Below are 15,731 nucleotides of genomic sequence, written 5' to 3' on the forward strand. Positions count from 1 at the left end.
AAGTATGTTCACAAAAAGTTTCATTCTCCTCCTGCAAAAACAAAAAATTATGACTGTGCAAAACTTTCTGAATGCTGTTTGTATAAAGGTCAGTGGTATGAGGTGGATGAACTGTGGCTAGCTTAATTAGCTGCACACATTACTGGCACCTCTCGAATTCAGCAATAAGCCCAAGAAATTGCAAAAAATCAGGGGCTAGTGTGCATCGGTGGTTTTTGTTGCTGTTGCAGAAGTGATTCCATCACTGTCACATGACATCATCAAAGTCACACAAAGGATGAGTCACTAAATTTTCATTGAAATCAAAGCATCATTTATTAACAATTTTGAAGAGATTGTCATTATTTTTGAACATGAGACATATAAGAATGGCTATATACCCTTTGGAGTGGCTGGTTAATAAGTGGAAAGTTTTACACAATGTTTTGTAAACTGACAACTTCCAAAGAGTTTTTTCAATATTTTCAAATTGGTGTTAAAAGTTTTGACAAATTACTTTACATTGTACCTGCAGTACAAATGCATTAATGTACAAAAATATGAACATGATATTTCCTGTCCCAGCTGAACACAAGTTGTCCCAAGCATTTGAAAATATTGTTGGACTGCTTTCTTCTGATCGTTTAATTTTAGTTTATCAAATGAAACCTGTTGACGCTATTGTAATGTACAAATCTACTTAATAGAGATCAGACAACAGTGATGTAACAGTTACGTTGACAAACATCACCGGACACTAGCCTTAATAGTAGGCACATCTTCACCTAGCAGCATCAAGGACCCTAGAGCTTAATTTTATGGCTGGATTCATACCTACAAACAAATGAAACACAAAATTGTCCAAAAAATTACAAACTGCAAATGAAAACTCACAGCTCAAGAACAGAAACCAAATAAATAGCCTATAATGAACACAATTAAAAATACTCTCTGAAAAACCACCACCAGACTCCCAAACTGAACTACACTGCAGTCAGTTGAAATATTCAAACACAACTCCAAGGCAAAACTCACGCCTTACACACACACATCAAAGACTGATCCTATACATCTGAAGTGTTACTACAAATCAAATTAGACACAAACATTCACCACCTCTACAAAACAGTCCATTTCAAATACCACACCTCCATGATAATGTACAGAGCATCACAGTACAATTAAATCAGAGTTGAAGCCAACAAGTGGAATCACAGTGTAAACTTGACCCGGCTTTTCCATGTAGTTATCTTGAAATGATCTGAAAAATTAAGTGCAACTTTGGTTACAGATTTTCTGGGGATTAGGTCATGGTGTAATGCATACTTTCGTGCCCAACATTTTGTCTCTTATTTCAGGTGACATTCCCAGAGGTTATAGGAATGTAATTACTTCATTCTAAGGTGCAGACCTGCTCAGCTTCCTAGTGAACATCTGTCATAACTTAAGACAGTTAAGAGCCTGTTTACATTGGAGAATAAACTAGATGCATCTATCTCCACAACCCCTGAAGATGTCTCTCAGTAGGAGACCAAATTTAGATGCAGAATATACCTTATACCATGGCCTGCTCCCCAGAAACAGAAGTTGCCATGGATTAGGATTAGAAATGAAAACCTGGATTTTTGATCATTGTGACAGTGTCTTTCAATATCATTTCAGGACCATTGGCTTTTCTACTGACATTATTTTCTGTACATCTTCACCATCCTCAGAGCTCTGAACTTTTATAATGTTATTGCCTAGTTTAGGAAAATGAGCCTGTTTGGATAAAAATTACAGTCAGTAGCTCTTGGCAACCAACCCTAAATTCCAACACAGGTCATTCTGAAATTTATTCTGCATGCTATTTCGTCAAGAAGTAATATGTGGTGTGAAAATGTATTGCAAATAGCAACTAAATAAATTTTCTTTAATATTGTCTAGCAATGTGAAAATGATGTAGCTTCTGGGACCAAGTGTTACAAAAGTCTCTTGCGACTAGAGAAACAAAGTAGCTCTGTAGTAGCATTTTGCACAAAACAGTTTTTTAATTGTGTATCAGGAAGCAGTCACCAGAATTCTCTTATTTCATCATATTTCACTTTTTTATACATGAACTTGTTGTAGAAAGCTATTACAAAGAAAACATATTCAAATACTGGTGATACATATGCATGTTAATAGTTCTGGTTACAGGAACCAGCTAAAGTCAGCTTATGTTTAGATGTAATAAACACCAAATAAAACCTAAATATGTTCCATAAGAGGTGATGTGAATCCACATAACACCAGAAATGGTAATCATGATCTGCTATACACCAGACTTTTGTAATCCTTTGTAACCATAGGAACTCAAGTATCATGTTTACAAATTGTTGCTATTGGCACCTACAGGATCATTAATCAGCTAAGTAGCATTAGAAAGTTAGTCGAAAAATTCGAGCACATCCACTAAAATATGTAGGGAGGAGTCTGACACTATACCAATTAAGCACCAGAGAGGCAGTTCTGATATTGCAGTTAATGTAAGCAAGCCTGAAGAAAAGTTGACACATTTTCATTTGATTTATTGACCTAGAAAAAGTGTTCAACAATGTAAAATGGTGCAAGGCATCTGAAATACAGGGAAAATAAGGGTAAACTATGGTGAAAGACAGGTAAAATATAACTTGTACAAGAACCGTGAGACAACAATTAGACTGGAAGACCAAGAACAAAGTGCTCTGATCAAAAAAAGTTTGACATGGATGTAGTCTTCTTCTACTTTTCAATCTATATATGGCAGAAGCAATGATGGGAATAGAAGGAAGCTCAGCATGTGATTAAAATTCAAAGTGAATGGATGTCTTTAAGATTTCCTGATGACATTGCTATCTTAAGTGAAAGGGAAGAAAAATTACAGGATCTGTGTAATGGAATGAACACTCTAATGAACTTTGATTATGGACTGTGAATAAATCAAAGAAAGATGAAAGTAATGAGAAGTAACAGAAGTGAGCAGCAAGTAGCTTAACATCAGCACTGGGATCATGCCGTAGATAAAGTTAAGGAATTCTGCCAACTAGGCAGCAAGATAACCCTTCATGAACAGAGCAAGGTTGACACAATTAGCAGACTTGGTACTGGCAAAAGGGCATGAAAGTCTACTTGTATCAAACATAGGGCTTAAGAGCTGATTCTTTGTGGTATTGGTGAGAAATGGAGTATATGGAAAACACTGGCAAGAAAAAGGGAGAGGATGATGGGACATCTTTAAGACCTCAGTGAATAAGCTCCTGGACGAAGATGATTTGAATACATTCAGCAAATCACTCGGAAGGTATTTTGCAGCTGCCACTCAGGAACATAAAGGCTGGCACAGGAGAGGAATTCATGGCTATCCATTTCAAATCAGTCAGAAAATTGCTGGCTCAAAAAGAATCTATAAATTATGAACAGTTTCTCACCATGATTATTGTATAAAAATTCTGCATTTATTACACAACTCACAAAACATACTTCTGTAAATAATTTAAAATTGTCACTGTTTATATGTGTTTTACATTTTAACACAAGAACTTTGTGTTTAGTATGTAAGCATTGCATGAATATGTAATCTGTGATGTCATCCTTGCCAGCTCCAATATCAGTTAGTGCTGAACTGGGGTAATATGTCTGACAGGCAGTATCACATAATATAGAAATGTCTTTCAGTCAATGTTCCAAGTTATTAGTCATCACTGTAGCTGGCAGCAAACTTGAAGGCATTTTTAAGGCTCTTGTTACTGGACTGTTTACATTGATGTATTTTGTTAATGTTTCTGCACCAGTCTGCACTTGCATTTAATGAATAACTGTTCTACCATAAATGAACACTAATGCAAATACTTCTCATTTCAGCTGAAAAACTATAAAACATCACCATGCCCCAGGGGGAGAGCTTCACAAGGAGGCAGTGGTACACCCTGATTTCAATAGGGTGTGTCCACTTTACTAGTGCCATCTGTGTGTCTCTGCAGGCACCTTTCTATCCTCTTGAAGTAAGTAATCAGTGTACTCTTTTTCCCTGCAAGAAAATGTGTTAACCTAAGAATATCTAACAAATATAGCTATTGAGCAAGTTTTTCATGAAAACGAGTAAGAACAAGCTCAGATATAAAGTCGTTAACAGTTAAGAGATAGCTGTGGCTGGTATGTGCCTGTCACTATGAAAAATTGCATAGTTAGTATCATTTGACAAGAATGTTGTCATGGCTTGTAATAGCCATCAACTTTATATTAAACATGATGCATCAGCTTTGGCAACAGGTGGATAAAGGGTGCCTTGTGCATGGGAAATGCTATCATAATGTATGCATACCAGTATTTTCATGAGTTGCTCCCAGCAAGGGGCTCAACCTTTTTTACCAATATGTGCATTGCTACCACAGAACCCCAGCCTTTGCAGCATTACTTCCTTTCTGCACTGCAAGCTCATACATGCACTATCCCCCCCCCCCTCCCCTCTGCCTCCCCAGCAGATGGTTTTCTTGGTGCAGACCTAGCTTTAACCTGGTTTATAATTGGGACTATTTTCACTCTGGGCATTATCTCCAATTCTTCATTAAATGAACACACCATTCTCATTGTTGGATTTGACTTGCCACCAATTTTCAAAACTCTCTAGAAGTGTGGATTGTGCAGGGAAGGCTGCCCACGGGGGTGTGTGCTCCATCTTTGCACCCTTCCCTTTAATAAGGTAACAGACCCTAAACCCAGCATGGTTGCCACCCTTTTGTGGGGAGGGGACATAAAGTACCTGCATGGTGGTAGGTAGCCCCCTGACTACACAGGGACTGCACTGGTGGTGCTCTAGTTGAAAACTCCCCATATATGCTACAGAGTAAATGCCCACTGACTGTGGCATGGGGACTCTGAGCTATGAATTACTGGCTAGGTGACACCATGGGGGATGGGCAGCTAATAAAGCTGAAGAAATTACATCTTACTGGTGGCCATATGGCTCCAGCTGTCTCTCTGAAAGGATAGTTCTCTTTCAATGCAGATAGATACATCCCTAAAATGTTTGCTTCCCTGGATATGCCACGGGAGGAATGTAGGGCTAAGTGACAAGTAGGGCTAAGCAATAAGCAGAAATACCCCATCAATATTTAGTATGCACAAGCACAGATGAGGGTACCTTCTTGACAACAAAGCCTTTAGTCTTTGTAAAAACTATAGAGGACAAGTTTGGGGAAATTGCAGCAATCTCCAAATTAAAGAGTGGGTCCGTTTTAATCAAAATGCCTTCCCCTGCCTAGTCACAGGCACTACTTGCTTGTAACAAGCTGGGTGATATACTGGTGACTTCCCAATCATTTTCCACGGAGACCTGCTCTGACAGTCTGATGAGCTACACACACACTTGGAGCGACACAGTGTACACTTTCAGGCGTGTACATAGGGAGCAAATGGACAATAGACTCACTACCACTACCAGTGCCTTTGTCTTTGCGCGCGATTGATTGCTTGAAAAGGTCAGCAATGGTATTCTGATGCGACGTGAAACTGTGTGTGTCCCCTCCTCCTCATGCAGTGCTTAAAGTGTTCGAAGTTGTTGCAATGATAGCCCCATCTATAGATAGTGGAGAAGTTCTGCATGCAAGCGCTCCCTGGGCCCCTTCCCCCATCTGTGTAAACTGAAAAGCACCATTTTTCCTGCTCACCAGATTGCGCTGTTTTCCAGAGGGAGAAGAAAATACAAGAATAAAAGTCTCTGGACCAAATTGGTTACCAAGAGGCCAAGAAGTACTGCAAGCAGCTGCACCCAGCATGTGTAACAGTGTCATATGCTACAGTTTATTGCCCCCTTTGGTGAGAGTACTTCAAACCGTTACACCAACTACAGTGGGCTCTTGGGACCGCTCTACCCTGCCTGCCCCCTGATGGTTTAGGGCTCCCCTCTTGATGCTTCCCCCACATCTGCTTTGGGATTGATGGCTTCCCACCCACCAGGGACATTTGTCCCCACTCCCAGCCAGATATGAATAAACTTACTCTGCCATCTCTTGCCCGGCAGGGGTCCCTTGGGGCACTTCCTTCCAAGATTTCTGCCAGTCTGCAACTGGACTCCAGTGAGTGGCTGAAGGAACCACAGGTTGTTAATTGCATGGCTTTGTAATCATTGTCCTTACCTGAAACTGATACAGAGAAGACCTCACCATACTCAAAATCCTCTGAGGAGAGGAAAGACAAGGAAAAGTCCTCAGAGGACATTTTGGTGGCCTCCATGCCACCAGATCTCACCTGTTCCACTCCTGCGTTTGGAGATTCCAGTGGCCCCTGAGGCCATGGTTCACACCACACAACAGAACCTGGAACATACTTATATTGATGCCATAATCTCTCAACCCGTGGCAGCAGGTAACCCTAGCGAATAATATGCCTCCTTGGTCTGTTCATGGCCTCACAGTGTGTCAACATTATTCTCCAGTAAAATTGTACCAGTTTCTTCCATCAGTTGGCTTAGCTACAACATGTTTTAAACACTTCCCTTGCCCCCCTTCACTACCCTTCAGGAGACTTGGTTTCCAGAAATGCCAACTCCAGCCCTTAGCAGGTGCAGGGGTTATTATAAGAATCATGCTGCCTATGACGGTGTCAGGCAGATTTTGCACGTATTTTCTGGATGCACCAAACTGACTTGTGCCTCTTCACACACCTTTGGAGGCTGTGGCTGTATGAGTAAGGGCATTTCAGGATATTACCACCTGCAATGTTTACTTCACTCCCAATGGTGAAGTGTCTCAGAACATGTTGTTTGCATTGGTTTCTCAGCTTCCCCACCTTTCCTAATCTTGGATGATTTTGGTGCACATAACCTTTGGTGGTGTGGAACAACAATCACTGGTCACAGTAAAAACTTAAATGTACTGGCATTACTTGACCTTTACCTCTTGAGTACTGGTACTCCCACACTCTCCAGTGTGGTGCACAGAATTTTCTCAGCCATTGATCTTTCCATTTGCATCCCTTTGCTTCTCCCATCCATCCACTGGAGGATCCACAATGACCTGTGTGGCAAAGATGATTTCCCATTCTTCCCATCCCTCCCTCAGCAGCATTCCCTCGGACATCTGTGCAGTTGGGCTCTGAACAGTGTTGACTGGGGCACTTTCACCTCTGCTATTGCCCTTGGCTCCATGCCATATGGAGATATCAGTGAGGCAGTCCAGCATGAAACTACAGCTATTCTTTTGGCAGCTGATTTGGTGATCCCTTTTCCTTGGTCCTGTCCCAATGGAAGACAGCAACTTTGTTGTCTTGAGAAATTGCAGAGACCATTAGAGATAGTAGGTGGGCTCTCCAATGTCGGAAACAGCACCCATATGGAATAACACATAGCCTTTCAGCAGCTCTGTTCCCAGGTCTGCCACCTAATAAAACAGAAATGAGAATGCTATGAATGGTACATTTCAACCATTGGACCATGTTCCTCTCCTTCATAAGTTTGGGCTGTGATCAGACATCTCTATGGGTATGGGTACCACATACCAACACGTGCACCTGATATTACCTCTAATAGCACTGTCTACACTAATCCAGATGCTGTTGCCAAACATTCTGCTCTGTATAATGCTCAAGCCTCAGTGTCTGAAAATTATCAACCTGCCTTTTGTGTTCAAAAACAACTGATGTAGTGAAAGCAACTATCTTTTACTGCACACCAACTGGAGTTGTCTAATGCTCCATTCAGCGAGTGGGAATTTGTGTCCTAGCCCACTGCCCTGATATAGCCCTTGGGCCAGACCGCATCCACAACCAAATGATCAGGTGTCTACCAGTGGACTTTCAGTATCATATCCTTCCCATCTCTCAAAGCATTTGGAGCAAGTTCCCATTGCAATCAGGAGAAAGCATCAATGTCACAGTGCTGAAAGTAGGTGAGCAGCCTCTAGTGATGGACAGTCATCACCCAGTAAGTCTCGCCAATCTTCTCTGTAAGTTGCTCAAAGGCATGGTGAGCTAGTGGTTGTGTTGGCTCCTTGAGTCTCGGGGTCTTCTGGCTCCTTCCCAGGGTGGTTTTCACCAAGCCTGTTCCACTACTGATCATCTGGTTTACCAGGAATCTGGCATCTGAACAGCTTTTGCCCAGAGTAAACACATTATAGCCAACTTCTTTGACCTATAAAAGACTTAAGACACCACATCCTTGCTATCTTATGTGAGTGCGGTCTCCAGGGTCCACTCCAAATTTTTTTAATATTCAGAACTTCCTGTCAAACAGTATGTTCTGGGTTCATACCTCAGTGGCTACTTGGTTTTATGTTTTATTCATGAAAGGGGAAGGGGGAGGGCTTTTGCCACTCTCTTTAAGGGAGGGCCACTTCACCTTATTGGCTCACTGAGGGGTGGCAGAACACACTGTTACCGCCAGTATCCAGACTGAGCTGCAGCTGTCTGGTCCAGCCTGGTCTTCACTCTATCTGCTCTTTTACTCTTCTTCTACCCTCTCGTGTGATCTGTTAGACTTTTGTATCTTTGGCATGTTTGTGCTTCTTTTGTCCTGTCCTTGTTGTTAGTCTTTCCTACCCAATTTCGGAGTAGTGTAGCACTGGTAGGTGGAGGGGGCTGGGGGATGCATGCCCCCTCATTGCAATCTGATTTTGTGGCTTCCAGCTCCTCCCTCGATGGAGCACCTTGCCTGGCTTTCTTCCTGTGTCTCCCTTCCTTCTTCTTGTCTCTTATCTCAGCTTTGTTGACATTTTGTAGACCTTGAGGTTTTCTTCCCTTGGATTCTGCGCAGTAAGCTCTCTGATCGGCATTCATGTGACCTGTTTCTTCAAGGAAAGAGGAAGAAGTAATTTGATCCCTTTAATCACTCATCCATCCAACCAAGCACATGCTGCTGTCAACTGTCATACAATTCAGGGAAAATTCCACTACATTTTTTTAACAATAGAGGTTATAAGGGTTTCAATTTACTGTTGACTACAGTACCTGGTAGATGGCTTTAATGTGACAAATCTGTCACCAGTCCAATTTTGTCAAAAAAACTCTTGGCCAGGCAAAATATAAGAACCACATTGTCAGACTGGTGGTATTGATCAGTACTTAAAGCATATGAAAGTCAACCAGTGGAAAGTCCAGGATGGAATATCTAAGATGTTACAAAAGGTATAAATTGTGACTCCTGTAAGGATGACCCTCTGACTTGAGGACAAGCACCATGAAAAGACTGTTTAAGAGAGAGCTTGTGGGTAAAGCTTTCTTCCAAAAACCTGCACACATGACCACTCTATCGGACTCCTGCAGCCAGAATAAAACTCTAACACTGAATAAAAGCAGCAGTTCATAGAGGGGCAGTACAGGAAGGGGGGGGGGGGGAGAGGGTAGGGAGAAATGATCATCATAATAAAATAAGAGAAATCAGAGCTTGAATGGAAAGATTTAGGTGTTCCTTCTCCTGCACGCCATTAGAGATTGGAATGGTAGAGTGGTAGTATGAAAATGGGTCTATGAACCCTCTGCGAGGCAAGGACAAGGCTTCCAGGTGCAGTGTCAAATGCTGTGGGAGAGGGAAGAGGGGAACGGGAAGTGGGAAAGGAAAGGACAGGACCAATCTGGTCAGCTGTCATACTATTATAAAAAAGTTTTCAAAACTTGGCAGCAGAGATGGTATGACATGGCTGCATTCACATATGGCCTGGCTTATTATGGGGAACAATAAGCCTGTGACAAGACTGGAATAGGAAGTGCTGGATGGGTGGAGTGAGCAGGTCTCCCACCTAGGTCTTGCACAGAGATACGATCCTGGCAGTAAGAGGTTGGGGGTGGCAGAGGGATGGGCTAGAATGTCTGCAGAGAATGGCTGGGCAAAGGAATACTATTTTAGGAAGGTTGGGGAGGATCTTGGGTAGGATGCCCTTCATATCATGGCATGATGATAGATAATACCTGATGAAGGATGTGGTTCAATTGTTTTGGTTCTGGGGGTGGGGGCGGGGGCGGGGGTGGGGGGATGGGAGGGGGTATTGGCTTCTTTTTAGCTGGTTATTTGGGGTGGGGGTATGGCATGGTAAATCTGTTTGCAGATTAGGTCTGGAGTATACAGCCTGCCTGTCAAGGCCTTTGGGAGACTGTCTGTGTACTGGGCAACTGAATTCTTATCACTGCAGATAAAGCATCCCCAGGTAGCCAGGCTGTATGGAAGGCATTTTTTGATGTGGAAGAGAAGGCAGCTGTCAAAATACAGCTGCTATTGATGGGTTTAATGTGTACAGTGTGTGAAAGGTGGCATGCTGGGTTGAGCAGGACCATGTGGAGAGTATGGGAGAGGTGGTGTTGAGGTTGTGAAAGCTTGAGGATAGGATGTCTTGGCCATGAATCCAGATTGTGAAGATATCAATGAGCGTTAACCAGACCAGGAATTTGGACTTAGGAAGGCTAGGAAGCTTTCCTAAAGGTAGCCCATAGCCAGGTTGGCTTAAGAGGGTGCCATGCAGGTGCCCATTGCTGTGCCACAGATGTGTTGGCATACATTCCCTTCAGAGGAGTAGTAGTTGTGTGTTAGGATAAAGTTAGTAAGGTGAATGATGTAGGAGGTTTGGAGTCTGAAGGCTGTAGGCAGCGGTAGTTTCCAATAGTGCCAAGATGGTCATGAGGGATGTTCTTCTACAGGGAAGCAGCATCAACAGTGATGAGTAGGGACCCAGGAGGTAGAGAGATGGGGATGGTGGAGAGTTGATGAAGGAAATGGTTGGTATCTTCAGCATTGGAGGCTAGATTTTGAGCAATTAGTTGGAGGTGTGGGCCAGTGAATGCTTAAGTTCTTTCAGTGGTGTCCCAATAACCAGCCACAATGTGGTGCCCAGGATTGTTGGGTTTATGGATTTTGGGGAACATAAAGGAGGAAGATGTGTGTGTGGTGTCATAAGGATGAAGAGGGAAACAGATACAGGGGAGAGGTTCTAGGAAGGGCCTAAGGTGTTACACAGGGATTGGAGGTTATGTTGGACTTGGGAGATGGGTTCAGTCAGAATTAATAGGTTTAGAAGTTGATAATTGGCATAGGCCTTCCACCAGTTAGTGACAGTGATTCAGAACATTAGTGGAACATTTATATGCAGGTAGGACAAGGCCAGGATCGTTCTTGAGGCTTTGTATTGCTGTCTTTTCTTCCACTGAAAGGTTGGTGAATAGCTACCACCAAACTGTGGACAAGAAGAAAGTGCACCACTCTGTGGCACAAAGTGCAGTGGAACATAACGTGCTTGATTTCAGTGTTTGCTTCACAATCCAGGAAACAGACCATTGTATCCTCTTCCCAAATACCAGATTTTTTGAACTGTGCAGATGAATTACCCTTCCAACACATGCTTCACTCTCCAAAGTATCTCGGCCTCAGCCTATGGTAACCTAGTGTCCCCATGGCCTCCATATAATAGTTTCCATTCTCCCTGTCCTATCACCACCTCCCAATTCATGTCCCTTCACTCTTTGTGTACCACTCTCCTTCAACACAGCCACCATTCATTTCCCCATCTCTGCTTGTCTCATTTAAAGCTCCCCATTTCCCTCCCTCCCCCTCACCTCCAGTCATTCCTGCAATCTCCAGATGGTGCACCTGGCAGCCTTGTCCTGCTGCCATCTCATTTCTCCATGCTTCGCCAGACAGCACTTTTCTATCCCCTTTTCTGTACCCTGGTATCCCTCCCCCTCGCCCCTCCCCCACTCCAGATTGCTGCTTTTGTTCAACATGACAATTGCTTTCTGGCTGCAGCAGCTGAAGGCAGTGGTCATGTGTGCACGAGTTATGCATGAGGTGTGCCTGCTTGTGTGAATGTGTGTGTTCTGTTTTCCCCAATGAGTTTTTGGTCAAAAGCTGCATGTTTAACAGTCTTTTTGTTGCCTGCCTGCAACTCATTAGTAGGAATCCATCCTTTTCATAATATTGTTGAAGCATAAGAAATGGTAGCTGGCATGTTGAGCCATGATTGACGCTGGTATACATCATTAAAATAACTTCAAGATTCACTAGTGTGCCTCCAGCCATGCTAGAAATACTCTGAATGCACCTACTAAACCAGCAATACAATGGGCACAGGATGCTCAAGAAAGTTATGGTTTGGCCTGTAACTGTTCCCTACTGCTCAATTTGCTGAAATGGTCATGTTGTTAGAGTATGGTATATGCAATATCCTTATTTATAACTCGTGCAAATAAGTTTCCATTAATCTAAAATTGATGCTATTAGATAACTGAATCAAAATAACTCAAATGTAAGTAACTTCAACTAATTAATAATTATAAATTATTTCTTTGTGTGCAACTGATGATAAAACAATTCTATGATGCATGTATGTTTGAATACAGAAGTAAAATTTGTTTGCAAAATAAGAGTAAACACTTCTTGTTTGAAACACCATTGCTCTAGCAACTGAAGAATACTGACAGTGCATATTAGTGTGTTTAATCAGTTGATAGTAACTACAATATTTTGGTGGAAATAATAATAACGGTGTATTTCTGTAGCAAATACTAAGAATATTTGTGAAATTTATTTTATATTTCCCCTCCACAGGCAGAAAACAAAGGATCTACTGCATCAGAATATGGACTGGTATTTGGAATATTTGAACTTGTTTCATTCATTAGCAGTCCAATATTAGGAAAATATGTAAGTATGAACCTGTTAATCATAACTTTTGTTATAAACTTGTCCTTATGTTAGACAGTTAATACTAATGAAATGGATTCAGATCTACCCACATAATTAAAATATTGTGATTTTAAAGTGTCCTTGAGAACTAATGTTATTTTGGTGTTTGCAGCTCAGTAAATGTTCTTATTTTACTTCATTAAAGTGACTACAGACTAAAAAACGAGCTGGAAATAACTTTTGTGATTCCCTGGAGCCATTTATTATTATTGTTATTATTATTGCAAAATTAATTTAGCATCATATGAAGAATGCATGCTTGGTTTGTAGCTAATCACTTGCAGGACATGGAAATAGGATGAAAAAAGAGCTCTCTCTCTCTCTCTCTCTCTCTCTCTCTCTCTCTCTCTCTCTCTCTCTCTCTGTGTGTGTGTGTGTGTGTGTGTGTGTGTGTGTGAGAGAGAAGATATTTATTTCTGCATTGAAATTCTCTTATTCATTCATTGTCACTGATGTATGATGACCACCTAAAACATGTTTGTATGGTTTCACCTTTACTCATAATTCACTAACACTCTGTTTTCTGTAAATGCAGTCTTGAAGGAAAACATTACAGCATGTGTAACAAGCAAGTAAAGGTCTACCATAACAGAAGCATTCACTGCAGCCAACATCTATAAACAATAGTAACAAAATATTGACTACTGCTCCTCCATTTAACTTTACTTTGCTTCTTTGACCTAACTATTACTGTAAAAAGAGCTTAAATACTAATACTTGCATGAGCTGCATGTTGCTTCTAAGTAAGGTACTAAATTCCTTTTGTTTCTTGTAAAATTGTCATACTAAGATATGGCTATAAAACTGGAGTGAAATAATATTTTCTAAGCTGCAAAGCTTTGAACTGAATGCTGATAGTAAGCACATTAAAACAGTACATACATGGCAGTTTAAACTTTTTTCCCCAGATGAATGCTGTTGGTGCTAAGCTACTTCTAAATTCTGGAGTTTGCCTTGCTGCTGTCTGTGCCATCCTTTTTGGGTAAGAGTTTTGTTAACAGATACAAACTATAAATTTGAACTGCAGTTTCTACAGTTAAACTATAGTTTCTATTCCTCTTTAGTTAAAACCTCTGGGATTAGTGGTAGTTGTCAGTCTAGTAAACTACATACTGATGTTTTGTCCCATCTGCAGAAGTTATAATTGAAAATGTCTGCCATAAGTGGAGATGAAATGTCAGAATAGCTTCATAGATCAACCATGGCCACTCAGTGTGGTAGTTTTAACTAAGATGAACATTGGCCCTAGAAGCCTTCATAGTGTTTTAGATTATTTACTTCATTCACTTAAGTTATCCATGAGAGAAGAATGAGGAGGTGGCTGAATCACACATTTGGTGTACACTTTTCACTTCCTTCCTTCCTTCCTTCCCAAGTGCCATGGGCTAGATGGATTGCCTGTTTTATAGGTATATACAGAGTTCTATCAGGCATGACTGGTTGCAGATAAGTTTTCCAAAAAGAGATTTAAACTGTTTTGTTAGGTGGCATTGTGTGAATAGTTATGCATTATAAATGCAAATTGTGTTTCTTCTTTTGCCAGAGATAAGTATGAGAATGCTCGTGGCTGGATAGTTTTTCTTTAAGGCGAGCAGTATAACAAAATTGGCATTGAGTGCTGAACATTTAATGAGATCCATTAAAATTTGAATTCTACACTTGGTAATGGATGTCACTAATTTACTTGGTAAATTGTGGATTTCATGCAACTTTACATGGAAAAAATAATTCTCTGGATTAAAATAGCAATTTTGCTCAAATGCTGCTTTTGATGCTCACAAAAGTCTACAAAAGCTGTAAAAAGGAAGAGAAATGTCAACTTAAAATGTCTAGTTCCTGTTTCCTCAAGTACATAAATTCATTAAAAGTAAGAAAAAGAACCTTCCAGGGAGAAATAGCACACATCTAGCTAAAGAAAATTTTAAAATCTTAAAGGGTTTATTTTAATTTAACAATGTCACTCAGTTCACGTTTTTCAAAGCAAATAAATAGTTCCAAGGGAGCTTCTCAGTGAGCATAATTAATTATGCTGACTTTGTTTGTGTTGTCAGACATAAATAAGTTACACAGGTTATCATTTAATATGACAATTACTATATCTGGTACTTGCAGCTCTTTAATGCAACTTGGTTTAATATAGCAACTGATGATTATCTTCACTTTGACTTTGGAAATTTCAAGGCATGCTGTTAGTGAACACCAGCCTTATTGGAAAAGGTGTCTGATATTGCTGTTTACAAGGGAACTTTTACTCATTACATGTGTTCAGCCATAGTGATTATCACATGTGCAACTCTAGGCTGTTCTTCTGGAAAGTCATCAAAAGGCTTAGTTCTACACAAGGCCCTCCGATGGCACTTGCTCTCTATTCTTGGTGAGTTTCAGGGCTCAGAAATAGTCTACACTGATGACTCAAGGATTAATGGTCACACTGGCTTCACTTATGCTCTTGCTGGACAAATTGAACAGTGCTCCTTGCCGAATGGCTGCAGTGTTTTCATTGCAGAATTTGTAGCCATCTTTCATGCTCTTGAGCACATCTGCTCATGCACATGCGAGTCCTTCACCCTTAAGCAGCCTTCAAGCTCTTCACCAGTGCTTCCTTTGCTAATGACTATCCAGGAGGCACTTTATGCTCTTGAAAACGGTGGACATTGTGTCCTGCATTTGGACCCCGGGACATGTTGGGATCCCAGGCTATTAACTTAATGACAGGCTGGCCAAACACGCTACTGGTAAACCAACTCTGGAGATCAGCCTGCCAGAGACTGATCTACAATCAGTCTTACGCCGTAAAATTTTTGGGATCTGGGATACTGAATGGTGCACCCTCAGTACACCAAATACACTCCTGGAAATGGAAAAAAGAACACATTGACACCGGTGTGTCAGACCCACCATACTTGCTCCGGACACTGCGAGAGGGCTGTACAAGCAATGATCACACGCACGGCACAGCGGACACACCAGGAACCGCGGTGTTGGCCGTCGAATGGCGCTAGCTGCGCAGCATTTGTGCACCGCCGCCGTCAGTGTCAGCCAGTTTGCCGTGGCATACGGAGCTCCATCGCAGTCTTTAACACTGGTAGCA

The 15,731-nt window shown here is 41.4% G+C and overlaps 1 protein-coding gene across 2 annotated transcripts in view; it reads left to right on the forward strand.

Moving 5' to 3' along the window:
- LOC126236987 (MFS-type transporter SLC18B1-like) overlaps positions 1–15,731 on the forward strand; it is a 126,106-nt gene that overhangs the window by 85,808 nt on the left and 24,567 nt on the right. For both annotated transcript variants that reach the window (XM_049946711.1, XM_049946712.1), the window contains exons 2-4: positions 3,841–3,980; positions 12,503–12,598; positions 13,549–13,622. In XM_049946711.1, the coding sequence (XP_049802668.1) occupies positions 3,864–3,980; positions 12,503–12,598; positions 13,549–13,622 (287 nt within the window). In that variant the 5' untranslated portion in view covers positions 3,841–3,863. The remainder of the gene's footprint in view (positions 1–3,840; positions 3,981–12,502; positions 12,599–13,548; positions 13,623–15,731) is intronic.

This window comes from Schistocerca nitens, chromosome 2, assembly GCF_023898315.1.
Source record: "Schistocerca nitens isolate TAMUIC-IGC-003100 chromosome 2, iqSchNite1.1, whole genome shotgun sequence".
Classification (NCBI taxonomy): Eukaryota; Metazoa; Arthropoda; class Insecta; order Orthoptera; family Acrididae; genus Schistocerca; species Schistocerca nitens.